General features: G+C 44.3%; 1 protein-coding gene across 2 annotated transcripts in view; it reads left to right on the top strand.

Moving 5' to 3' along the window:
• Window positions 1-5607, top strand: part of SHISA9 (shisa family member 9) — a 282387-nt gene extending 276780 nt beyond the window's left edge. For both annotated transcript variants that reach the window (XM_081089505.1, XM_081089504.1), the window contains one exon: window positions 1694-5607. In XM_081089505.1, coding sequence (XP_080945631.1) covers window positions 1694-2073 — 380 coding nt within the window. In that variant the 3' untranslated portion in view covers window positions 2074-5607. The remainder of the gene's footprint in view (window positions 1-1693) is intronic.
• Window positions 5608-26797: the final 21190 nt, after the last annotated feature.

The following is a 26797-nucleotide window of genomic DNA, read 5'->3' as shown; positions in this document are numbered from 1 at the left end:
AGAAGTGTAGAGGATCTTATCTATAATAATAAAAGCATAATATGCTAATTAGACCAGACAGCCGGACGACCTTCCGGATGAAGCCTCAGCTGCCAGGGCCAAACCCCTTGCATGAATTTTGTGTATTGGGCCTCTAGTAAGGAAATAATTGTAAGAGAAAATAAAAAAAAAGGTATCACAAAGTTATCAAATACATAAATAAGGAAAGGAAGATAGAGAGAGAAAGAGAGAGAGAGAGAGAGGAAAGGAGGGAGGAGAGGAGAAAGGAAGGAATAAAGAAAGTAAGAGAAAGGAAGAAAAAAGGAGAAAGGATGGAAGAGAAGGAATAAAGAAAGAGAAAGAAACAAAGAAGAAAAAAACAGTAAAAAAATAAAAGAGAGAAAAGGGAAAGAAACCAATGCTGGAGAGTGTGGTGAAATGGAGTGGAAATTGATATAACTCTTTTGTAGCACAGTGGGCAATATATATCAAGGGCCTTAATAATGTTCACACCCTTTAAAAGTAATTTCACTTGAGGTAATTCATTTCAAGGCTGGATAGTAAATATTCCAGGCTGTGTGCCAGGCAGTCTGGGTCACATGGACTCGAATCTACCACTGCAGAGCAAACACCACCACAGGCACGGGAAAATGAAGAGTTGTGGCTGTGTTCCAGGAAAACTTTATTTTCAAAAATAGGCGGCGGCTGGATTTGGTCCACGGGCTGCAGTTTGCCATCTTCTGATGTAGATTAAGAAAATATTTTTAACATCATGCTAAATTCAAAATTCTAAGCACAGAGGGAGCTTTAATCCAGAAGATTCTCATCTCAGCTTTATCTTTATTAGCAAAATATTGGCACAATTGAATGTTCATCAACAGGGGCATTGATTAATTTTTAATAGTTCCATTCAATAAAATATTCTTTGGGCATTAAAATCTGTTTATTACTAGTTTATAACAATGGGGGGGGGATGAGGCTTGATAGAATATTGCATGAGAAATCAGCTATTTATAATGATAGTGATGATAATAGTGGTGGCTAATATCTAAGCATTTTACACACATCATATCATTTAACCCTCCAAACAATCCTATTGAATATACTTTTTATTGTGGATATGTGCCTTATGCAGAAACCGATGATAATAAAAGTTAAGTCATTTAGCCATAGTTACGCTGCTAGTAGCAGACAGAGCTGGGATTTGAACACAGGTCTGCTTGACTGCCACAAGCAAACACACCAATAAAAATCCCCAATTAATTCTGTTTATTGAGAAGACCAGGAAAAAATACACTCAGGTGTTGATATGGGCTCTCGTTAGTGTGGGGATAAACACGAATATTACTCCACATGTTCAATATTTTCTCTATGGAGAAGGCATGATTTTAATCATGAAGAAACAACTCTTGCATTTTATAAGAAAACCAAGGATAACAGAGTGTTAGGGTTAAGTGTGGTGGGAATTGCTTATTTGAGGGGTGCTGTCAGGGTGCCCTGCCCCCTTGGTCCTGCTCTTGTCTGTGAGGACACGGTCCTGTCCTTCCTTCTGTCTGTTCCAGGTGGAGTTTCTAGTGTGTGTGTTGCTTGGACTGTAGCCTACTTTGATGCCGTTTCTCGGATTGACTTGCCTGTCCCTAACTGTCTCTCTCTCTCCTCTCTCCCTCTCTCTACTCTCTCCTGCCCTTCTCCGTCCACCTGCCCCACGCTCCAGCCGACAAGGCCAATGACGACTTCTACTCCAAGCGCCGGCACCTGGCCGAGCTGGCGGCCAAGGGGAACCTCCCTCTGCACCCCGTGAGAGTGGAGGACGAGCCACGGTCCTTCAGTCCCGAGCACGGCCCCGCCAAGCAGAACGGACAAAAGTCTCGCACCAACAAGACATCCTCACACCCCCTGGCCTACAACTCCAACACCAACTTCAAGGGCTGGGACCCCAGCGAGCATTCTCTCCGGCGGCAGGCTTACGGCAGCAAGGGCAAGCTGGGCACTGCCGAGTCGGGCTCCAGCGACCCCCTGGGAACTCGCCCCCAGCACTACCCACCCCCACAGCCCTACTTCATCACCAACAGCAAAACAGAAGTGACTGTCTGAGCTGGCGCCACACGGAGCGTCCTGGAGACCACACTCAACTGAGAGGCAAAAAAATCTTCCGGCCCACACTCTCCCTGGCCTCGCCCCACACAGCCACCCACCACTCACTCTCCACACCTACCGACCAGAAACCCACTGGTGACATGGAATCACGCTTGTCCTGGGTCATGCCTAACACGTGTTGGCGGGCAGCTGAGCAGAAATGAAGCATGGACGCCCAGCAGTACCGCAAATGGGGAAACTGAGGCACACTCTTTCGGCCTCAGGCCCAAGGTTGCCGACTCACATGCCCAAACCGTGGGGCTAATTGATCTTTTCCTCCTAACTTGAAACTAAAATCCATGATGAGAAATAACAGTAGCACAATATAGAGAAATTGTCCATTTGAGCACATACACTATTTGCCACGAGCTGTCCATTTCTGGGTGAACGAGCCAGGGCGGAGGGCGGGTAGAAAATGCGGGGACACCAGAGGTGAGTGTACTTGAAAAGAGGAGTCGTTTGGGAGGAATCTGCACATTTGAAGTGTTTTCTAATCCTAAGACGTGGTGGTGTGGACACACCATTTTGATGAACGTGAGACAGTAGCTGGACCCGAACTATTCTCTTTCTAGTCCTTTTCATATCATCCACGTCCGAAGCAAAAAAACAAACAACCTTCAAACTCACAAAACGTAAACGATCCTGAACCCACTAACAGTGATGGGGAAGAGAGAGCATTTTAGGACTCCCATTAAGACCATGATTATGGACATGGGAGGGATGGGCTTTGCTGGCAGGGAGAGGGTCCAGAGGATATTAAATAACTTTTCTTTATAAAAAGAAATATGAGTCCACTACAAAACAGACAAGAACAGCAAACTCATTTTCATCCCAAATCTTCAAGACTTAGCAAATCAACGGCGACATCAAGAACAATTAAAAGAAAAATCACAGCTGAAAGGTCAACGAGAGGCGAGAAGGGGACCCAGGGGTCCGGTTTCTGGCATGTCCCCCTGGCCTCTGAGACCAGACAGACACACTAACCAGTCCTCCACTCACCGCCAGTCCGTGGCTCCCTTCCCTTCAGCCCATTGCTGCCGCCGCCACCACCAAATTCCAACTGCTTTGGACTGAAAATGTCATACGTGTGGGTGGTGCCTTCAGTGTGTTCCTGTTTAGTGACCGTCTCATCTCCCAAGTGCAACCTGTGTTCTTTTAGCCTCCCTCCCTCCTGTGTTTCTGCAGTGATAGAAGATGTTTCCATCCCCCTTTGTTGGCGAGCCCACCCCATCACCCTCTCTGGGGACGCTGAGCAGTGTCAGGGGGACCTACAGACCAACACCTCCCTATCTCCCACACTGTCCAAAATCAATGCCCTACCACTTTCTAGCTCCCCAAACCTAGCAAGCATTTCCAGTCCCATAATTCCCAGGGACCCCCACACCGCCTCTCTAGACACTTAAGTGCATTCATCTCCCAACCAGAATTCCCAGAGGCAGTTTTCCTGCGAGTTGTATTTGTTTTATGGAAGCCCAAAGAGGGTTGTTGAGAGAGAAGAGATAAGTATTTAAGGTGAGACGTTCTCAACCAGTCCCTAAAGGTCTAGGTCTTAGCTAATTGACAGGATCTTTGAGAGCCCCCAGCTGTTCCTGTGTCAGAAGCTGTACATGGTCCCAGCAGGTCTCAGAGCACTTCCTGGGATGCGGAACTCCAGCGCTCTGCCTCACCCATCTCTCCCTCTGATGTCGCGGGATCAGGCAGACCAGGTGGTCCTTCTCCTGTTCACTCCCAGCTGACCTGCGGACATTGACAATGCATTTGATCTATCTGGGTTTTAGCCTCTGGCCTGAAACATGAGGAACTGAGGCCTGACCAAGCTTTTTGAAATAGCAAAACCTCTGCCATTTTTTAAAAAAAGGGAACTGTGCACAGAAGCCACCGTATAAGATTCCCCTCTCATAGCGAGACTCTGTGCTGGACGAAGCAGGCATGAGAGATTCAGTGCCCACTCTCTCAGCCTCTTTGCTGGGACCCCAGTGCTCCCCATAGTGGAGGAAACACCACTGGGCTTGGTTTCCTTGACTTAGTTACCTGTAGACCTGCAACACACTTTTGGTATCTGTCTCACCTTCACAGTATTTGTATCTAAATTGATTCACTTTTAATATAGTTAACTTTTAAAAGAAAAACTTCCTGCCATCATCACAAATAGAAAACCAGAATCAGTCACCCTAAATAGAAAGTACGTATAAAAAATCAGTACAAAGGCAACAAAACAGCAATTGTCAAGTTCTAGCTAGATACTATTGCTGTGGAAGTGTCTGGACCTACAGACTGGCACTTGCGTCTCTCTCTCTCTCTCTCTCTCTCTCTCTCTCTCTCTCTCTCTCTCTCCTCTCCTCTTTTTTTTAATTAAAACAAGATTAGCACATGTTAAAGAGTTGTCAAAGATATACCAGCCTCTAATGAAGACTTTCACCTTGAAGTAACTAGATGGACTGAGAAAAATGCAAAGGGAATCATTTCCTATGTGACTCAATGCTAATTAGTGCCATGCCCATGTACTACTTAAAATCATTTTGCGTATGCTAGTGGTACACAGCCCATGCTTCAGGAAGCACTGGGCCGGCTTCTCTGGGAGGTTCCCTCCAGCTCAAAAGTTCTGCAATTCTAGTCTCCCTCTTAGCTCAACTTGGCTCTCTGCCCTCGACTCACTTCATCTCACCTTTACCACAACCCTGGTTAAGGACTTTTTTTGGTCTCTGAATCTACAGGATTTTATTTATTGTCCATGTTCCTTCTCTTCTGAGTCAACATCATCCAGTGACTTCTGTTAGTTGGGGCTTTGCAGCTACAATTTGGGTGGCAGGGTTGTGACATGGTCAAAAGGATGTAGCTGTGATGGCGACCCAAGAAGAACCATGCTTCATAGTCTCGTCACCTTCCAATTGGTTTCCGGAACCAAACCGAGGGTGGGGAGTGTGGCTAGGGAAGTGTATTCTTTGGTCTCCTCTGGGGAGGGTGGACAGACCTCATGATGCTGAGAGTGTCCCGAGGGATGACCTAGGGAATTGTGACTGCCCTGGATCAACAAGGACCCAGTAGCTAGAGGAGGGAGACACAGAAGAGAACCCAGAAGGAAGCAGAGAGACTATTCCTTCCCCATCCCATGCCCCGGCACTAGCCTCTCCTTGCCTTTAGCCATTCCGACTTCCAACCCCATGGGAGCAGAGTCTTACGTCCCTTGGCCTTCCCAGAGCATCTCAGCCTCCATCCGCCTTGGGCTCCACCTGTCCTCCCCATCTAACCCCCCAGGTTTTTGTGCAAATGGAGCATATTTTATGTGCGAATATTTTAGTAACCGTATGTTCTGCAAGTAAACCTGTGTTAATACTCGTCAACAACTGCAGAGTTTATGATACCAATAACACTTCCTACAATGAAGACAAAAAAAAACATTTGTTTGTTTTCTAAGAATGTTTATTTGTAAACATATGTATTCACTATATTAATATGAATTTCTTACCTGGCAATAAAACTGATTATATGTGATGCTGTTGGGCTTGCCATGTATCTTTCTAGGGTCCAATATCCTTACCTGAATTTTCATCAGGGGGCACCACTATTAGCATAGAGAGCTAAATTTTGAATATTTGGAGTGTATGGGAAACCTTTACAGGGAAGGCAACATTTTAGTTAAGAGCAATTCGGACACATTTTCCAGCAGGCTATTTTGTCTGAAGCCTTTCTAATGAGCCTGTGTCCTGTCTCTTAGTTCACTTCCTGCCTTGAAAAATGTCCCATTGCTACGTCTCCTGTTTATAACTAAATGTATCCTTAACGGTCAAGAATCTTGCTAAGATTTGCACTTCTGTTTGTACCAGCGACCGGGGTTGTGAAACACACAAATATTGAAAGGATGGGAATCTTTCCCTATTTATTAAATTTGATTTCTTGCCTGGCTTCTGTTAGCACTAAGTTTGAAATTTTCAGAAATATGCCTTGGTATGGTTCCCTGGAAAGGAATTCTGAGACACAGATTTGAGGGCAATTAGTTTATTTAAGAAGCAGAAGGGGATGCTGGTAGGGGGTGGGGAAGTGAGACAAAGAAAGGAAAGCAGTCAAAAATGGTTACTTTATCGTGCCAGCTACCACAGTGACTGACTGGAGTTTAAGGCAATAGGGGAACTTTGGGAAAAGGTATAGAATTAGCACACACTCAGAGTCATTGCACCCTTATGGGTGTCAACACGCTGACTCCCATCGGACATCATTTGAGCATTGCTTTCAGGGAGCGTTGATATTCAGCCATTTCCAAGTCAGAGGCATTTCCATTGGAGAAAGCCATAGGCGTAGACATGCATCCACTAGTAAGTGGAAACCAGACATTGTGTACTGAAGTCCTAAAGACCCAACGGATAGAGCCAGGAGCTCACAGGGGCTTCTCAAAGCCAGAGTTCTGAGGTCTCTGGGAATGGAGCTTCCACTCACCAGATACTTAGGGAAGCTGTCAATGTCAAGCAAAGGGGATAGTGGACCAGTCTGTAGTCAGAGGGAGTGTTCTTTCACTGGGATTTGGAGACCCTTCATTGGCCAGATGGTCACTTGGTGTCTCCCTGAGGAGATCCCATGGGCTGTCTCTCTCTCTGGGGCAAAATTCTAGTTATCGGAGAAGCACAGATGACAGGGGATGCTCCTCCGGGACTTGGAAACTGTCCAGGGGTGGAGTCATTCACTGATCAGCACACATCACAGCCCTCAGGATGCAGTAGAATCTTGCCTTGGGGTTAGGTTTGGGTTTAAACAGTAAAAATCCAATAGTTCAGCCACTGCATGGCGACAACTCATACACAACAATCATATCAGGTCTATTTGTAGAGCTCCCACTATGTGCCAAACACTGTTGAAGATTTTACATGCATTGTCACATTTGACCCTCACCGATGTATAAAGTAGCATTATTAGCTTTGGAGCTGGGAAACCCATCTACAACTTGAGCAATTGTGATTTAACGAGGAAGTGGTGGAACTGGGGTTTGAACTGTAGAGCTCATATTAACGACTATACCAGTAGTTCTCACTTGGATGAGCATGTGAGTTAGTGGGGAAACTTGATAAAAATGCTGATTTTCAAGCTTCTCCCACAGAGATTCAGGTGAGGTAGGTCTGAATGGGGGCCCAGGATTCAGTATTTGTAACAGACACCCTATCAACACAAAGCAGTGGCTCCTGGGCCACACCTGAACGTTGCATGAAGCCATGTTCCCTGATCCAACATCTACTGGCTGTCACCGACTTGGAGGCATTGAACAGGCCGGATGCTGCCTCACTTGATGGTTCTGTCTTTCAAGTCTGTTCTCCAACAAAGCAGACTTTATTTCAGAATGCTTGAGTGTTTGTGATATAGACAGGAAACAATGACCAGCAGTGACCTCTGGGGCAAGCAGACAGTGTGTCTTAATTTTGTATGACCTTGGGAGAGTCACTTCCGCCCAAGAGGAGGCGGTGTGATCTTTTGGGTAAGAGCAAGAACTTTGCAGTCAGGGGACCCATGTCTGAATTTAAGTGGGCACCATAGTAGCACCTATCAAAGGGTTGTTATGAGAATGACATAAAGCAATCTACATGAAGCTCCCCAAATAGCTCCCAGACAATATTATTTTCAAGATTTCCGAACCTCATTTGGAAATCATCATCTACCCCAGGGTCTGCACAAGGGATTAGAAGCAGCACCAAGTTTCTTTGCTTTGGGTAAGACGTATCTGAACTTGGTGTGATGCCATTTCTTCCAATGCTTTGGCTGTTGGTGATGTTACAAGCATGTTAGAGCTCTGATTTTACTGCAGATCCCTTTGGATATAGCTTCAGTGAATGTTAAAAATGGGAAAGAAAATAAATTCTTGCTCAGTGTGTTTTGCTTGAGGAAGGGAATTTTCCATATCTAGAGGTCTATAGGGCATATAATCACAACGAATAAGATCCATGGTAATAAAATACCTGTAAGTTGTGAATTCCTGGCTTCAGATGGTTTATCAGTTACCTATTGCTGCTTAACTATGCGGGCACTCCAAATCCTTGCAGCTTACAACACACATTTATAGTGCGGGGTCAGGACTCTGAGCATGGCTTAGCTAGGTCCTATGCTCCCGGGGTCTCTCAGGAACCTGCAATCAAGGTGTCAGGCAGGGTTGGAGTCTCCCCTGAAGCCTCAAGCCAGGAGAGATCTGCTTGCGAGCTCACCCGTGTAGCTGTTGGCAGGATTCCCTTCCTCAGGGACTGTTGGCCAGAGGCCATCCTGTTTCTGCAATATGGCAGCTTGCTTCATTTAAGACAGCAAGAGAGTGTCTGCTGGCAAGAAGGAAGTCACAGTCTCTTCTCGTCTAATGACAGCAGTGACAGTCTCTCAATGTGGCCATATTCTATTGGTTAGAAGCAAGATGCTCAAGGGGAAAGGATTACTTATGGCTGTGAAGACCAGAAGATGGGGGTCATGTGGGTCACGTTAGAGGCTGCTGCCACAGATGGTAGCTAAGGCCCTTGCAGTACAGACGTCGGAGCTGTTATGTGTTTTGTGGATGGTGAGTCTAAGCACAACTCTGACATGGCTATCACTTTCAGACAGATAGCTAACTTACCTGGGATCAAATCTTAGCCCCACCATGTGCGTGCCTCGGTTTCTCCATCTTCAACAACAGAGATAATAATAGCACCCAGCCCTCCGTTTTATTGTGTGAGGCATGTATGATGAAATGGATGAGCAGCACAAGCGATTGCCCGACAAAGATGAAATGTGAGCTCTGCCTTGCTTGCCAGCCCCTTCCTCTTGCATCTGGACGGGAGGCATGTGCTGGGTTTTGGACAATATGAGAGGAAACTTATGTAGGCCACTTTCAGACCTGGTTCATGAAAACCTCCAGCATAACCCTCCCAAGCCTCTCCCCCACCTGCTGGAGAGATGCCCATGCCCAGGGCTGCCTTGGGAACCACGCATGGAAGCTGGCAGAGCCTTGGTCGGCACAGCCTTTGAGTGATTTTGTGGAACAATGACTTTCCTCACTACCACTCCAACACTAACTGGACTTATTGTGCCTGAGAAATGATGTCATGTTGTATTAATCCCTGAGATTTTTAGGGTTTATCTGTTAGAGTAGTTAAAATGTCCTTAACAAATACAACAGATGACACATTTTGAACAGCGTCTGGCACATAAAAAACAATAAATGCCATCGTCATCATCATTAACTAACCTTTAAACTTCTCCTTTGTGTAAAAAAATGTCATGCGTGGTCCGTAATCCTCCCAACAGCTCTGAAAGGGTTAGAAACCCCATTTACTCGATAAGAACAGTAAGAACCACGTGACTTACTTAAGGTCACAGAGCAAGTGCTGCAGTGGGAAGGCACACCTGGCTTTGGCTCGCTGGTTCCACATTGCCCGCATCCCACTTGGCCCTCTCCAAGTAGCTGGGACAATCTGGATCCAGTTATGGGGGCAAAACCTCTGTAGGAGAAGAATGGCTACACCATCAGCCTGGCGTCTCACTTATTTTCTTGTCAGACCCCAAATCCCAACTCGTGCTGTGCTGTACAGTTCAAAGAAAGCACTTCACATCGAGAAATGTCATGGTTGCTAGAAATAATTTTGTCACATCTTAAATTTTTCCTCTTTGCAAGTTCAGAGGTTTGTTCAGTTAAATTCAAATCTTATAATGCCTTATTTTAAAATATTATAAAAGGGCACCTCGTTTTTTTAAAATGATGTTTTTATTGATGAGAGAGAGAGAGAGAAAGAGAGAGAGAGAGAGAGAGAGAGAGAGAGAGAGAGAGAGAGAGAGAGAGAAATGCAGTTCGGCTGCCTCCTCCAGGCCCCCTATTGGGGATGGAGCCTGAAACCCAGGCATGTGCCCTGACTTGGAATTGAACCCTTGACCTTAAGGGATGCTACTCAACCAACTGAGCCTTACCAGTCAGAGAAAAGGACACCTCATTTTTTAAAAAAAAATTCTCAGCACCAAATAGAACACTTCATTGTCTTCATATTAAAGATACAAAATGAGAAGATTCTAAAAAGGCAATTTATAATGCACAGGTGCCTTATTTTTGGTAATTGGAAGCTACTTTTGATGCTGTAATTTTGTTTTTCAGTTTTGCTGCCCACTTGTCAAAGGCAGTAGAGCTGAAAGTACAGGAACTCTACCAGTTGGGTGTCAGTTGAGTCCCCAGATTTAGGGCAACAAAAATTAACACCATGTAAATCTTAAAGCCTCTATCCTGGGTTTCATTATTTGCCATGGGAATCTGCCTCATGGGTATTCCATACTTCCTCAAACTGAGCCAATAGAATTTTTGGAGAAAATTTAGAGATACTGCTGTGTTTGTTTTTTTTCCCCAAAACATCTCATTTAGTTATTTGTTCAACACATACAGAGCACCTACAAAGTGCCAGGCATTGTTCTGTGCCTTGAGGATACAGAGATTCCTCCCTTCCCCACCAAAAACAAAGGCAGATGGAAGATGGACAAGTGGATAAACCAGTCCCATAAAGAGAGTCATCCAGGGTAGAGGAAAGCCTTGATGTCACATAGTCTTGGATTCAAGTCCCCTCCCTAGCACTTCTAGCTATGTGGCCTTGAGGACATTAATGAGCTTTTTTTCAGAGCCTAGGTTTTCTCATCTCTAGAATGGACACAATCAAACCTACTTTGCAATGTTGCTTGAGCTTTTAAGATAAAGTGTGTGAGACATTTAATCATGGTGAATGTTTAATAAATTGGAGTTATTAATGTGAAACATTTGCTTTTATTGGTTTATACTTATTGAAAGCAGGATAATGGGCTAGCTGGTTTTTGCCTCTGTTTATGCTGGGATCCCCAGAAGGATTCATGTGTGAGGAGAAACTGGTAAGGGAATGGTGGGAATTAGATGGCAAAGAAGCCAAACAAGGGTACGATTTCAGGCAGTGTCCCACAGAAGGTAGCTCTGGTGTGCACTAGATCTTAGAATCTGCACCTGCCCCGAGCAAGGAAGTGGGGCTTTCATTCTCACACTGCCACCTACCATTAGCTAAAGAGATGGGAACCCCCAAGAACTCTGGCTCCCTGCATGTGGGGGAAATGTCAATAGTCTTAGGGAAGACCTGCAAAGCTGTCAGGTGCTGGTAGTTTGTATCAGGGACACATGGGATCTGGAAGAGGTGCATAAAAACAGAAAGATATACAAGGGTATCTGGATAAGAGGCCAATGCCTTTTTCTGACTTCTGGGGGCCATTAGTCCTGGCTCAACTAGCCCAATCAATAAGATGAGGTTCTCCTTGGTTCATAAGCACAGGAAGCTTGGAGAGCTTTACCTGTCCAAATGTGGCTAATGGGAGGCATGGGGACATCGCTTTGGGGTCAGTCTGGTTTAAGACAAAATCTCAACCCCCCCTTTCTATAGCCAGAGTCATTGTGAGTAACTGTTTTAGCCTCCCTGACTTAAATTTTCTCATTTATAAAATAGGAATAACGATACACTTCTTTTGTCGGCTTGTTCTACAAAGAGATCTTTCTGTTCACGGATTTATTTGACAAATATATACTGAGCAGCTGCTATATGTCAGGCTCGGGGCTACGCATTGGTACACTGACATGAATCAGACACCAGTCCTGCCTTCCAAGGCATTGGCATCAAGTGGAGGAGGCAGACGTATAAATTGCAGACTGCGTGTCCTTGTACATCCCCTCGTTCTCTGTCTCCCTCTCTGTCGATGTCTTGTTTGTGACACTGGTCGTTTTTCCTCTCCTTCCTTCCGCTCCACTTTCTTCCTCCTGCACTCGCTCTCTACATTTCTGTCCTGCGTCCTCCTGCCCTCACCACAGTCCTCATTTTCACATCAATAGGACAAAATCCAACCTTCTGCCCTGTCCATTTCCGGCCTCCCACTGGTGTTTGCCGCGGGTCCTTCTGAAGGCTGTGGAGTCTATGAAGTCCTGAGAAATTCAATTCATCCCAGTCCCTCAGTTGTGACCAAAGGTGACTTAGAGACAACATAAAACCACCCGGTGCCTCAAACCAGCTTAGGGGCCAGGTTAGGGTGGAGTAGGGAGAGCACAGGGGCAACTGTGTCATGGGGAAGGGCAGATAGACTATATGGCTGATTGCTCTGGGGCAGGGCTGGGTCCCGGAGGATCTGGATGCCATCGCTGATCTCTCTGCTATTATGCAGATGTGTGGATGCCCACGTGCACTGGGATCAGAGTCAGGAAATTCCGGGTTTCCATTCTAGCTTTGGGACTAATGTGTGATCTGGGACTTTGTTTTGCTCAGCCTATACTATAGAGCAGCGGTTCTCAACCTGTGGGTCACGACCCCTTTGGGGGCTGAACTACCCTTTCACAGGGGTCACCTAAGACCATCGGAAAACACATATATAACTACATCGTGTTTTTGTGATTAACCACTATGCTTTAATTATGTTCAATTTGTAACAGTGAAATTGGGGGTCACCACAACATGAGGAACTGTATTAAAGGGTCGCGGCATTAGGAAGGTTGAGAACCACTGATATAGAGGCTGTGATCTTTCAGGACTGCTGGGGTCCTCTTGGCCAAGAACTCTGCCTTTCAATATTTTAGATTCCTCCTCCCCTCCCTCATGGTGTGTCAGTCTTGAAATGGCACCCACTTGGTGATCCTATAATAACAATCAAGTCTTTTTTTTTTTTCATTCCAAGAGTCTAGGGGGTGATTCCCTTTGGGTTTGAGAAAGATCTAAACCCAGGGCCCTGGAAGCATTGTTAAGTCGAGGGCAGCTGCTGCAGTGAGAAGGGAACTCTGGCAACTCGTATAAGACAGTACTCAGACCAGAACATCATGCAGTCCCTCCAGCAGGCTCTGAAACCAGCATTTTAAGAACCATACCAGGGAGTTGGTGGATCACTGAAAATTACTTCAAGACGCATGTGCTTGGCTTTGCCCTCCACACTCTGCCCGAGTCGTGGAAGGTCCCAGCATTTTTTGTTATCTGCACAATAGGGCTCTTCACCCCTGGCCCATTTTCCTGCAGAATTCCTGGCAGGAGCAGGTGAAAAAGCAGATGGGAAACTCTCAGAGTCCACAGAATCAAAGATGATGGCCTTTGTGTGTGAAGTTGCACCACCTCAAGCTCCCACCTCTTTTCTCAGAAACAGGCAGAATATTTGACAGAACACGTGAGCTCCTCATCCCACCTCCTGAACCACATATCTCTTGAGCCCCACTTCACTTCCTCTTGATCCATTGTTTTTTCTGTAGCCATGGCTGTGGCAGCCAGCTGAGCAGGTATACCCACATCGCACCTGGTCCAGGTGTGCTGCTGAGATTTTACCTTCTGCCTCAACGCCTTCCTGCCTGTCTCCATCTTGTAGGAAGCATGTGCAATGTGAAAGCGTGAGGGGTTAGCACCCCATGGGCCAAACCTTGACCAGTAGGGGATGGGAACTGGAGGTGCATACTCCCCATTCCGCTTCTTGGAAGAAGAGCTCTGAGTGCATTCTATCAGCTCCCCAGAGGCCCCAGTGGGCTGGAGCCCACGTGCCCACAGTGGTCATCAAGTTCATAAAGTCCTCTGTGATTGGCTTTTCCTCCTTCCCTCTTTTACTCTTCCCAGCCCCTCCTCCTTTTCTGGGGATCTCTCCCCAAGATAACTGTCTTGAAGCTCTACTTCATACCTGTGTCACATGGAAAACCTTATATAAAGTGGTTCTCTAGAATGATTCTGCCAATGACAACCTTAACCCTGAACCTTTTCTCCAAACCCACCCGCACACACCACACTCCATCCTGTAACGTTCTCAGTTATGTTGAGGACCCACCAGTTCTGGAGCCGGAGGGGATACGCATCCACTTGGGCATTAATTGGCCCTGGACAAGAGTGTTATGAAACACCCCCATTAGGTGGAAAGGTGAGTACAGAAGAGAGGTTTTATCTAATGTCTCTTAACACTCACCATGATTAAGAAGACAGAAATGAGATGCCATTGAAAGTTAGCGCCTGCCCCCCACCCCCAACACAAACACATACTTTTTTATAATCCTCCCACTTCCTGTTTTCTCTTGGGAGATTAAAACGTGTCTTCTCACACATTTCTCATATCAGAAGTTAATGAGAATTCTAATTAGGGTTACTGCACACTTTGGTGGTAGTTTGCAAAAAAATGTGGCTCTGGCTTCTTGTTTGTCAGGCTGCCAGTCTTTTGCATCTTCGCCAAATATGCCCTCTCTAATAATAATCATCATCACTATCATTTATTGAAAGTCTACGATGTGCCAGGCAATTTGCATACATTGGCACACGCCTTCACAAAATTCAGATGGGGTAGGAACGTTTCACCCTCCTTTTGGATGCGGGAAGGGAAGCCCAGGCTGGTGAAGTGATTGGCCTGAAGCTATGCAGCTAGGAATTGGCAGGCCTGGGATTCAACCTCAAGTCTATTCTCTCGTCGAGAACTTTCCATGCCCAGCTTGCCCAGAGGATCTTGGAGGGAGAAGAGGAGACAGCAGGAGAACCTGTCACCGCTTCTGTTTTCCATCCATTTCAAGCGGAGTATTGATGTCCCCAGCCTTGGTTTCTTGGTCTCTCTGGGAACAGTGCGATAGTCCTCATTTTCACATCAACAGGACGATATCCAACCTTCTGCCGAGGGTAGGGAATCCCAGGAGACTCTGAGACACCCAATTAGAAGGGGAGTACTATCAGACCCTGGAATAGACTGATTGCTTATTCATTATTCTCGTTATGTCTGAATTCTTCCATCCATAGTACTGAAGGCTGTCAGCAATTACCACTGCGTTCTTTTCAGAAAGGGGCCTCTTGGCCTGGTAATCATCTCTCCCAGAAACGAACAGTCTCAGGGCAGATCTCCTGATGTGACATCAAACTTCCGCTGTCTCTGGGGCTGCCCAGTGTAATCCTCAGCCAACACCTTGGGGGCAAAGAGAGAGAACTGGACTGTTGCAAAGGCAGAAACAGTCCTTCGGCCTTGTTAAGTGCCAGTCGTCTTGTTGAGCAGCTGTGCCCAGAGGCAACGTGGTCTTGACAGATCAGCAGATTAATGCCAGGTAATGGAGGATCAGGTATGAGCTGGATCATCTGCACAACAAGAGGAAGCTGAGTCCATTCCCCCTCTCTTCTCAGCGAGGGCCTCTTTCTCATCTTTCTCTATCTTCCTCCTCTCTCCTTTACTCATCCTTGTGTGCCTGACTTTACCAGGTCAAGAGCCTCACCCACCCACTGCCTTCTCACACTTCCTCCTCCCCTCTTCTATTCTGGTTCTCTCTCTCTCTCTCTCTCTCTCTCTCTCTCTCTCTCTCTCACACACACACACACACACACACACACACACACACACATTCTCTTTCTGTCTGGATCTCTTTCTTCCTTTGTTGTTCAGGCACTTGCCAGCCTCTAAAGCCTGCCTTTCCCCCAGACACATTCTCTCTTTCTGACTCTCTCTCTGTTTCTCCTCTCTCCGTCCCCACCTGTGGGGCTCTATGTCTCTTCTCTGACTTTCCGTTTCATTCTCTCTCTTTTTCATAGACATAAAAATGATTCATTCTATTTTGAGGTCAGTCTACATTAAAGCATCACCATCTTCTCCCATTTCCACGTGTGTTGCCCTTAAACAAGCATCATTCAAGTTCAAAAGAAGTTAAACCTAGAGATGGCTGACTCCACAGCTTGTGCCGTTAGAAGCAGCCTCAGCATCCCTCTTCCACATCCAATCTGTTTCCAGTTCCTGACAAGTTCATACTCTATTTCTCAGACATGATACATACCTCCCTATGTATCCATTCAACATATACTACTTAATCACCTGCTATATGTCAGCATCTATACTAGTAGGTTTGGGAAAAGTGACAGAAAAGACAGAATAAGACATGATCCCAATCCACACACAAAAAAGAGATGACCACTTTCTTTGTATAAGTTTTTTTCACTTCATGCCTGGGTTAGTATAACACATTTTTGTCAACCCCTCTCCATTATGCAGCTAGATCACGCAAAGCTTTGTTTAAACATTTTAATAGAATCCCTTCCCTGTGGAATAAAGAAGTGTTATATGGCACCCTCCATTATCTGTCCTGCAGCCTCCCAGACTCATCTTTTGCTTTTCTCTACCTTTTCGTGTTCTAGGAAAATTAGGCTGTTGGACGTTCCCCCTTAAACCAACAGCTGTTCCCTGCCACCTGGCCTGGTTCTTTCCTCTGCCCAGAATGACTCTCCTTCTACATCTGGTCAACTGTACTCCTTTAACACTCAGACCAGCATCTTCCCTCTTCATGGCCTGTAAATATTCATTATTAAAATGATAACATTGTTTTATAATATTCTGCTTCGGAGTCTTTCTCCTGACTAGACTGGGAGCTCCTAACGATTTATTTGTCTCTGAACTGCCATTTCCTATATTGGGTGTAAAGTAAGGCAGGTAATAAGTACTTGAATGAGTACATGAATGAATGAGTAAATGAAAGAATGCTATTTTGACTGCAACTCGTTTCCTTTCTGAGCATTGATAGTCCAGGGCTTACTGAGCACAGGGGACAATTTGTGGTTTGAATGCTGTAGGGATCTTCCTTTGGTAAAGGTGGGGGTGTCTTAGAGTCCTTTGAGTATCTGATGTGATCATTTCACCAGAAAAATACACAAACAGTATATTTGATATAGTCATGAGGAATTCATGCATTCCCAATGCCCCGTGGTCCCCTTGAAGCCAGTATTAAGAACTCCATCCCTGGAAATGAAGCAAGGATACGATGAGCTGCCAGAGAATCTCTGTCCATTGAGAAAGTTTTGAGGGATCAGAGATGTGATTAGAACTCTCTGCCTTCTCTGTCTGTTTTCCCTGTGAGATCACATTTCCTCTTGACTGAAGAGTTTGGCCATCAGCATGGAAACCTTCCCTGGATAATATTTTCTTTCTTTGTTGCTACTGACATGAAAAGCTTTGTTATAACCCGGAGAAGTGACTTGGTTGATTTTTGGAGATGCTGGGTAGGGTAATTGGATATAATTAAGCTGGTCTAAGTAGCATCTGGCTTAACTCTAATTAATTATATGGCAAATTACTTAACTTCTGGGATTCTTTCTCCTCATCACTAAGATTGGGCTAATAATAGCAAACTCATAACATATTGCATAGATAACATTCAAGGGAGTGGACTAGGACAATATCTGGTATTGTCAACAATCATACCACCACCACCACCATCATCGTTAGCATTGTCATCATCCCCAGGATGCAGGTCTCTTAATCTGACTATGTGATGCCTTTTCAATATCCTCTTATTTGGATCAGTCCTTTTCATAAGCAGAAGGGATGCTGGCAGAAGTCATTTCCTCCAGGTATCATTTTCACCAATTTAAACATTGTGGTTCTGAGAAACAAGGCAGATAGCTTTGCAGATGTTACCAACTCTTTGGAGTGTCCACCTGGGGTCAAATACTTATGTAAAAGTCCTAACCTGGACCTTTAGAATTGGAATGCTCTCTCTTCCTTTAATGTTTCAGATTCCCTTTGGTGCTGCTTAGAAACGGATGAAACCTAAAATCTGCTCACTAAGTGCTTTTTGAAGGAACACCCAGTTTAAACACTTAATTTTATTGGTAACTAAAACCTGTGTTTGCCATTTTCTTTGCAAAGAACCCTGAGATTTCGAAAGCAGCCCTCTGCAACTAAAAACATCCTGATTAGACTTCTCAGCATGCCCTGTGTGGATGAATAGTTTTGCAAATAGAAAATATTGTGCATTTTCTTGATTTCAAGTGGCTGGAATTTTACTAGAAAATCACAGCGGCCCTAAGGCCATGTAATTCAGTGTTCCCAACACCATTCGGCCATCTGCCATTTGCTTCCCCAACCTTCGTGCCCTTCCCTACAACCCTATTTGGAGACAGTTAAACTTTGATTACATAGAATAGTCAGAGTAGAGAAGGTTCTGAATAAATACAATTTCTGGCTCATTAGGGAATCATCCCAGTAGGAAACGATCACTGTGCAGACCTATGAGTATTATCAGTGCCACTTATTAACTGCGTGTCTTTGTTCAAGTCACAACTTTTCAGTCTTTATTACTGCAGCCAAGATTCCAAGGTTACTTTGAGGATTAGAAATAAATTTGAAAGGCATATGGCATATTATGGGTGTTCAGAGAGAGTTACTTCTCTTCCCTTCTACTGCTTCATTCATTTATTTAACAATGTATTGAATAGCTACTGGGGGCCAAACATATTCCTAGGATTTGGGGATATAATGTAAAACAAAGCTATGTTGCCCATGCCTTGAGATAATATAGTTAAACTGGGATATACTCTAAGATGGGGAAGTTAGGCTGCTTTGGGAGTTCATGGGAGAGGAATCTAACCCAGTCAGAGTCCATTTATAGATTACAGATGGAGTATAAATGATGGTGATGATGACGATGACAGCACTCCTATTTTGTGCTGAGCACTGACATTAAGTGACTTGACCAAGGCCACACAGCTGGTAAGTGTCAGAGTCCAATTCAAACTAAGGCTCCTCCTAACTCCAGAGTCTAAGACGCTCTCCAGCTCTCTCCAAGCTCATGAAGTTTAAGGATTTACCCTGAAGTAGACAAGGAATGAAAGTTGGGGCATCCATATCTTTGCACTGTGATGACATCCACTATACTCTTTCTTATAATCCAAACCCACTATTTTCAATATTTTATAATTTCATATAAGAAGAAGCTGATGGGTTAACAGTGTCACTTACCTACCAAACACCATGTGCCGAGACCACGTGACCATGAACACTCTCTGTGACCGGGAATGGATATGAGCTTGTTACCAACAGCTTCCATGAGCCATAGAGGATTTTGACAGAGAATATTGTGAGGTGGGAGTTAGTGAGCTTCGAGCTCATCTGTGGCCAACTCTCTCTGGATCAGATATAAACATCCTCAGGAATCAAAACATCTCTTGCTTTGCCTCTAAGTTCTGTGGCTGAGGATGACAGTAGACGGGAGTTTGCTGGCAGGTGGAGCCCACAGGTCTGTCATTGTGCAGCTTTAATATCTACAAAATGACAACAGCTTCAAAAGTGGCAGATAGACAACACAGACATTAATTAAATCAGCCAGCTCAGTGGGATCCCTCTACTGAGACTCAGAAAGTAGAGATAAGAGCCAGCAGTTGCCTTTGAGGTGCAGACCGAGAGAACGCCAATATCCCCACCACCCTTGAATGCCCTCAGACACCCTGGCACAACAACAGGCTGTCTATCATCCAGTGAGGAAAACTCGTCCTGATATGCTTGGTGCCTGAAAAGAATGGGTTGATACCAGCTATAAACTGATGTGAGGCAGCTTGAGCACTTACATGACTGATCACAGCCAAAATGAACTGGTTTCATAAAATAGCCTTAAAAGTCCAAATTCCTGATCCTGGAATCCATGGTTGTTTGGTGAATTTCAGCCTCATTTCTCAGCTCCTTTCTTTCCCAAACACATTATCCCCTTTTAGCTCACACCACAGTCTGTCTATATTCAAGGACTTAGCAGATTGACCTACTATCTTGACCACCTGCCTGGAAGATCCTTAAAGGTAAGAACTCTATCTTATTTATCTTTTAAAAAAAATATATATTTTATTTTATTTTTTTACAGAGAGGAAGAGAGAGGTATAGAGAGTTAGAAACATCGATGAGAGAGAAACATCGATCAGCTGCCTCCTGCACATCCCCCACCGAGGTAGTGCCCGCAACCCATGTACATGCCCTTGGCCGGAATTGAACCTGAGACTTTTCAGTCCACAAGCCGATGCTCTATCCACTGAGCCAAACTGGTTAGGGCTATCTTATTTATCTTTACAACTCGGCCCATAGAAGGACCAATAGACTGTCTCTATTCTGGTCCAGGTAGTAGGTTCTCAAAGGTTTTTTTATGTTGAATGAAGAAAGGAAGAAAAGGAGGAAGAGAGTCCAGTTGTCCACGCATGTAGTGGGCCACCCAGTATGAAGCATGGTGATTGGGGTGCACTACTTTCACTATGATCACCCAGTTAAAAGATGTAAAGCCAATCCTTGTTCACTCAGCTGTCAGTTACCAAATGGGACATTAAGTATCTCTCTACCCTGCTCCTTCTAAATCACTGTTCTTAGGTACATCCCTGTCTTTCACTCCCCCCCACCCTCATGCATAGCCATGAGTGTCTCTTCTACTCCTCATCTCAATCTAAGTACCAATAAGCCTCTATTCACTTGCCTTAAATTGTCTTCAACGTGACTAACCTTTCCTTGGATGAAAATATTTGGGGAAACATCCAAAGCACAAAATGTGCGTTGAAATACCATCTCCTTGATTCCTTAGTATTCACCGTGCCTGACCTGCACTTTTCATGGTGGCTGTTTCTGTATAGCCTATACTGCATTGGCCCAAGACATTATTGCTTGTAACTTTTTGCACTATTGTTTTGGCTGGATTTGTATTATACGTGTGTATTTTTTTTATTACACACTAAAAATAACCCCCAGGCAAAACAAAATAAAATATAGTAAAAGTGTTTGTTCTGCAAAGATTAATCCCATGATAGTATTTCTCTTACACTTTATTAGGATAAACAGAATGTCACTCTTGTTTCTAGCCTTGAGTTGCATTTCAAATGATCCTCCTTCAAAAACCTTAATTTTGAGTTGATAGAAAGCTCTGGTTTCTGGTGCTGGCCTTTCCAGGCTTTGGGTCCCCAAGGCTGTGGACAACTTGTAAGCAAGCCACAGTGTCCAATATCAGAGCCACCAAGAGTCCCCCGGTCTCCTCTTCCAATTAGAAACACAGTCCATGAAGAAGGCAGCATGGCACCTGGGTTAGATTCATAAGTTAGCTGAGCCTGGAGACAGAACTGAGTTCTGGTTACACCAGTTATCAGCTATGGGACTTTGGACAATCTTTCCAGGCCCCAGTTTCCAATATGCCAACTGAGAAAGGTAATGCTACCCTCGTGATAGAGCATGAGAATTGCTTACAACAGGCATGTGACAGCACCTTGAAATCTACAAAGTGAGACACAAATCTGAAAGATTATCATCATCAAGGAGAAAGATGGGAATAGAAATGACCCAGGTATGGGATCTGGGTGTGGGCCAAACCTGCGCTATGCATTTACAAATGTTCCCTAAATTAAAAACACCGACTGCTGGATCCACAGACCCAAAGCAGAGGAAGATATATCTCCATCATGGAGATTTTAATGTGTTCTTGAGTGGAGGAAAGAGAGTAAACACGTTGACTTCCTGAGACCCAAGAGAATCCTATCCTATCCTACCCATTCATTTAACAAATAATTCTCATCAAGCATCACAGAGCATCACATGACATGATATACATTGAGGATATGGAAACCAATGAGGCATGATCCCTTCTCTGTATGAGTGGAGAGTGAGTATGGAGACAGAAATTACTCCTTTCTAGGGAAAGAGGCAAAAGGTAATCAAAGAAAAGCAAGCAGTTTTAGGGGATTTATTTTTTTTAGAAGAATAATCGCCAACATCCAGAGTGTTTTGGCCATCAATCCACATTGCAAGCAATCTTTTAAACTCTAATTTGTCTCCTTCTGCAGGCTTGGATGGTGAGAATTTTTGTTTTCAAGATAAGGGATCAGAAAATAAAGATTCACTTCTGCTCACCAGACATCAGATATATATATATATATATATATATATATATATATATATATATATATATATATATCTTTTGCATTGTCATGTTCAATGGATGCTTTTTAAGATCAGTTATTTTTATATCAAAGAAATTGCATGCACAGAGTTAGCAATAGCAATCAGCTGTCAAAGGAAAAGCAGAGTCCTCCTCCCCCACGTCTCAGCTTCCTTCTTGGATACCTTTCCAAAGGCAAGGATTTTCAATGGTTAGCTCTTTCCTCCAGAAAGTTAGCGCTACACGACTAAGTATGCATATATCGCTATTTCTTAATCAATTTCCCCCAGATGTTAGGGATTGATTTCCCTGTGTGGGAAGATAAGGATTTTATTCTATTTTCCGGGGGCGAGTTCTGGCCCCTATCTTGGACGAAAGTGAGGGTTCTGTGGTTCTGAGAGCTTGCAGCGCTTCTCTGAAATTCTGTGCAGGCTGCTCCCACCTTGAGGCTTTTCCAGGCTACAGAGAGATAGCTTTGATGGGGGCAATGTCGGCAGGTTCAAACACACAACCAGCCTTCCCACAGGCACTGGCTGCTGCTGTTTCCCAGGGGGAATTGCTCAGGGAGGCCCCGGCCTCCTGGCATGTAGGCCGGCATTGCCAATGCAAAAAGAAAAAAAGCAAAGCAAAACAAAACAAAAAAAACCCGTACAGGATGGCAAACTATTTGGCTGAAAACCCAAGGATAGCTCAGGGGACCTATGGGAGGAGGAACTGAGTAGGTGGCGGTGGAAGAGAGAGGAGAATGGACATCCGCACAGGCCCTTGCACAGTTCAGAGAAGAGATGAAAAACACTCACGCTCCGGAATAGACCTTAATATATGATAACAAGCCACGGGGAAGCTGAAGGATTACTCAGTGCATACTGCTGGGACAAATGCTAGTTAGCGATTTGGCAAGAACTCAGGATGTCCTCACATCAGATTTAACACTAAAAAAAAAGAGGAAAACAGCAAACCTTTCAGATAGAGTATTTTTAATGAAAATAATCATGAGAAACAAATAAAATTGAATACTTATTGACTTGTTGAAACAGGACAATAAGTAAATAAAATATATAAATATAGCAATATATCTATCTCTCTATATATACAGGACTATGGGTAAATAAATATATAGATAGATTTAAATAGACAGGACTATGGGTAGGTAGAAGATTCTCTCTCTCTCTCTCTCTCTCTCTCTCTCTCTCTCTCTCTCTCTTCATATACGTACTTAAAGTCTATGGTTTAAAAAAAATGTTAAAAGGAAGCAAAGTGGGACAATATTCTAAGCAAAGATGACAAGCCAAAGCTTGATATTCTTAACATAAAAGAGCTTATAAAATCATTATGAAAATCATTGAGATGCTGAAAGTTAAATTAGACAGGACAATAAAAATCACAAAGAGGCAACAAAACGGCTTTAAAAACATACGGGAAAATGTTCAGCCTTACTAGTAATCAAAGAAATGTAAATTAAAATGGCGTTACTATTTTCAGCTAGCAATTGTGTAACATTTCCAAAAACCCAAGAATACCCAAACTGAAGGGAGTGTGGTAAAATTGATGCTCTCACCCACTGCTGGAAGCAATGTAAATTTGTGCAGTCCTTTGGAAGGCAATTTGGCAATGTGTATCAAGATCCTCAAAAATATCCATGCTTCTTAACTCCACAATTTTACCTCCAAGGCAGCAATCCTAAATGCAGCCAAAGCTTTTTGAATTAGAAAACTTCATCACAATGTTGTTTACAATGGGGAAAAAATATACCATCTAAATGTATAACAAGATGGGAAATGGTGAGGTAAATGATGGCCTCCATTTGTGGGATTATCACAAACTATTAGTACTAAGTCAGACCAACCTGGGTCTGTTCCTTGCTTATCTCGGCATCCCTGGGACACTTCTGCTCATACTTCCTTATCTGAAAAATTGAATTAATGGCCTCCTGTAGGGTGGTTGTGAGACTTCGGCTCCATATTTGGTACATTGACTAGGGGGTGCTTTTCTTGTTTCTCAGTCTTTCATTTAACACCTGGCACTGTTCTTCCTACGATGCAGGATTCCTGTGGTCAAAGGATTTCACCAGGAAAGCATTAGCAGGGAGGAAAAAGGACTAAAGGATTTGGGGGCCAGGGTAGATGAGCTGGATACAACTACTATATAAATGCATAGATGCCACATACCAACCCTCACTCTTTCCTGAAACTCCCCCATTCCATTGGGACCGAATAGATGTTTTTGTGCTAGACACTGAAGGTGGGGTAGGTAGGGTTTGGGGAGATGTCTGAGATGCCTAGAGGAACAGCCATTCCTTATGTTCAGTGAAAGCTTTTCTCTTTGAAATGCTCGTGCTTTGCAAGATGCTTATCAGTATGTAATGTTCTCCGAATAGAGAAGAACGTAAAGAAACCCCTCTCTCGGTCTTGCTTTCATCCTCAATGCCAGCACGGTTTCCCTTTTCCCATGGTGGGCACCATGCCTTGTGATATTTCCTTCCTAATGAGCTAAAATGCCTTCATATTAATCCAGGAGATCCTTTAATTAAAGAAGACTCAACGTGCAACCATAATAAACAGCAGTTCTTGGAAGAACCACCGTCACCAGCTCTGTGGCATATTCAGCATGTATTCACTGCGTACCTACTATGTGCTGTAACCGCAGAACCCACCCAAACGGGCCTTGTCCTGTTTTTCAGAGAAAACAGAATAAGGCCACAGACTATGCAGTTGAACAGTCAGACATGCAAGCCAGAGAAAGAATTCACCCTGGAGTAATCTTTCAGTGTTACCCAGTCCAAATCCCCGGCAAACTACACAATAAACACCCCTGACTTTCAGCATGCAGCCCCTGGAAAGCTGTGATCCTCTAGGGCCTGGGCACTAGGCCCTCATTATGCTGAAATCATGCAACTCTATAGAATATGCATAACTTTCTCCACTTCCTTTTAAAGTTTCCCCAAAACCTTCAGCTGGGGAGACAGATTTGAGCCTTGTTTCCTGTCTCCTTGCCAGTGACTGTAATAAACGCTTTTTTTTTTTTTTTTTTCTTTTCAAAAGCCAGGGCCAGGTCCTGGCCCAATAGCTCAGTTAGTCAGAGTGTTGGGTTTGATCCCTGATAGGGGCACATACAAGAATCAACTAATGAATGCATAAATAGTTGGAACAACAAATTGACATCTCTCTCTCTCAAAAAAAAAATCAATTAAAAAAAAAGCAGGCACTATAGTATTGGTTTCCATGCATGTCAGACAGCCATAACATGCCCACTGGACACATAATACCAATTATACCTGCATACTTATTACCAGGTATAGTTGCAGCTCTTATATGGCTACAGTGGGCAGGAGAGTTAATACATGAGCTTGCTCCTCAACAAACACCCATCAAGTGGTGGCAATGCCCAGGTCAAGAAAGAACTATAACGTGGAGTTAGAAGAGCTCCACAATTATACTGCAAAGTGCCTGGTGGCAGAGGAAAGAGAAGAGAGTCTGTTCAGGAAAGGAAATCAAGGAAGGCTTTCAGGAGGTGGTGAATTTGAGCTGATCCTTGAGAGAGGAATAGGCTTCCGGATGTTCGAAAGCTGAGCTATGCAGAGGTGTTCAACACACCTCTACTCATCTAGGCTGCATAGGAATAGCTTTGAAGGCACAGAGCACTGGATTAAATCCCAGCTCCATTACCAGCTAGCTATGTATTACAAATCTACTTAGTCTCTTTAAGTCTCATTTTCCATGTGTAAAATAGGCAACGCAATATTTAGTCCATGGGGCATATACAGGAATGAATCTTTCTCCCCTTACCCAGGAATGCTCAGGCTCCTTGTGGTCATAAATAGGAAGCACCTCTCCTAAGATGAACATTTTTTAATATATATTTTATTGGTTTTTTACAGAGAGGAAGGGAGGGGGACAGAGAGTTAGAAACATCGATGAGAGAGAAACATCGATCAGCTGCCTCCTGCACACCCCCTACTGGGGATGTGCCCGCAACCAAGGTACATGCCCTTGACTGGAGTCAAACCCGGTACCTTTCAGTCCGCAGGCCAACGCTCTATCCGCTGAGCCAAACCGGTCAGGACGTAAGATGAACGTTTTTAAGTTCCCTCTGCTCCATGCCTACCTGTCTGTTTGCTCTCTTCACATGAGCCTCTGTTGACTGATTCCCTGAATGATCTTAGAAAAGTCACTTCCCTTCTCTGTACTTTTCTCATGTACAAAATGAGGGAGGTGGGCAAAATGGCCTCTTTCGTCTATAATGTTCTGTGGGTACTCTAGGCAGAGGAATAGTGTATGCAAAGGTTCTGGGGGTGCTATAGTCAAGGCATAATAAAGAGAAAGAATAAGGAGGGAGTGGCTGAAATAAATCTGTAGAGGTGGGTGGGAACCTGTGACTCAGAGAGGTGATATAACTTGCCCGAGGCCATATGCCTTGTAAATGGAGGATCTGAAATTGGATCCCAGGTCCAGGGAACCCAAATCATGCCCCTTGCAATCACCATAGATTTGATAAGGCTTGACCTCTAGAAAGCTACCCTTCCCCCAGTAGCAAGGCTGACATTTGTCAAAAATTAGCTGTAGTTAAATGCAAGAGCATTGGAATGAGACCCCGAGAGACTGACCCAATTACCATCACCTTACCTGCCACTGAAAATTTAAAACCAGCCACACTGGGAGAAAGTGTTTGCTGGGCTCTGATAAGGGCTTAAATGGAGCTATGCCCTGCCTTGCTCACCAGACTCCAGCAGAATCCAGCTGTTTATTGGATGAAAAATACAGTCTGTCTTTAATTTGCATTGCCCTGATGGTGAGGGTCTGCAGGCTGCAGCCTGGCTGGGACAAAGAGTAGGACTTGATAGCATTGGGCCGATGTGATTCTACAGACTCAACTCGGAGGCAAAGCAGACTTAGAAACAGAATGTACCTTCCTAATGACTCTCTGTTAGGATAGTGAAGTAGGAAAGGAGAAAATGAGGGCAATTGAATGAGCTTTGCAAGAATGTATTTACAATTAAATTACATTTTAAAGGGAATGTGGAAATCCTTGCTCTGCAAAGAAGCCAGGTGGAGAAAAACC

Source organism: Myotis nattereri, assembly GCF_964212035.1.
Source record: "Myotis nattereri genome assembly, chromosome: 4".
NCBI lineage: Eukaryota > Metazoa > Chordata > Mammalia > Chiroptera > Vespertilionidae > Myotis > Myotis nattereri.
The sequence above is the reverse complement of the archived record's forward strand: the minus strand, read 5'-3'. Positions and strand labels throughout refer to the sequence as shown.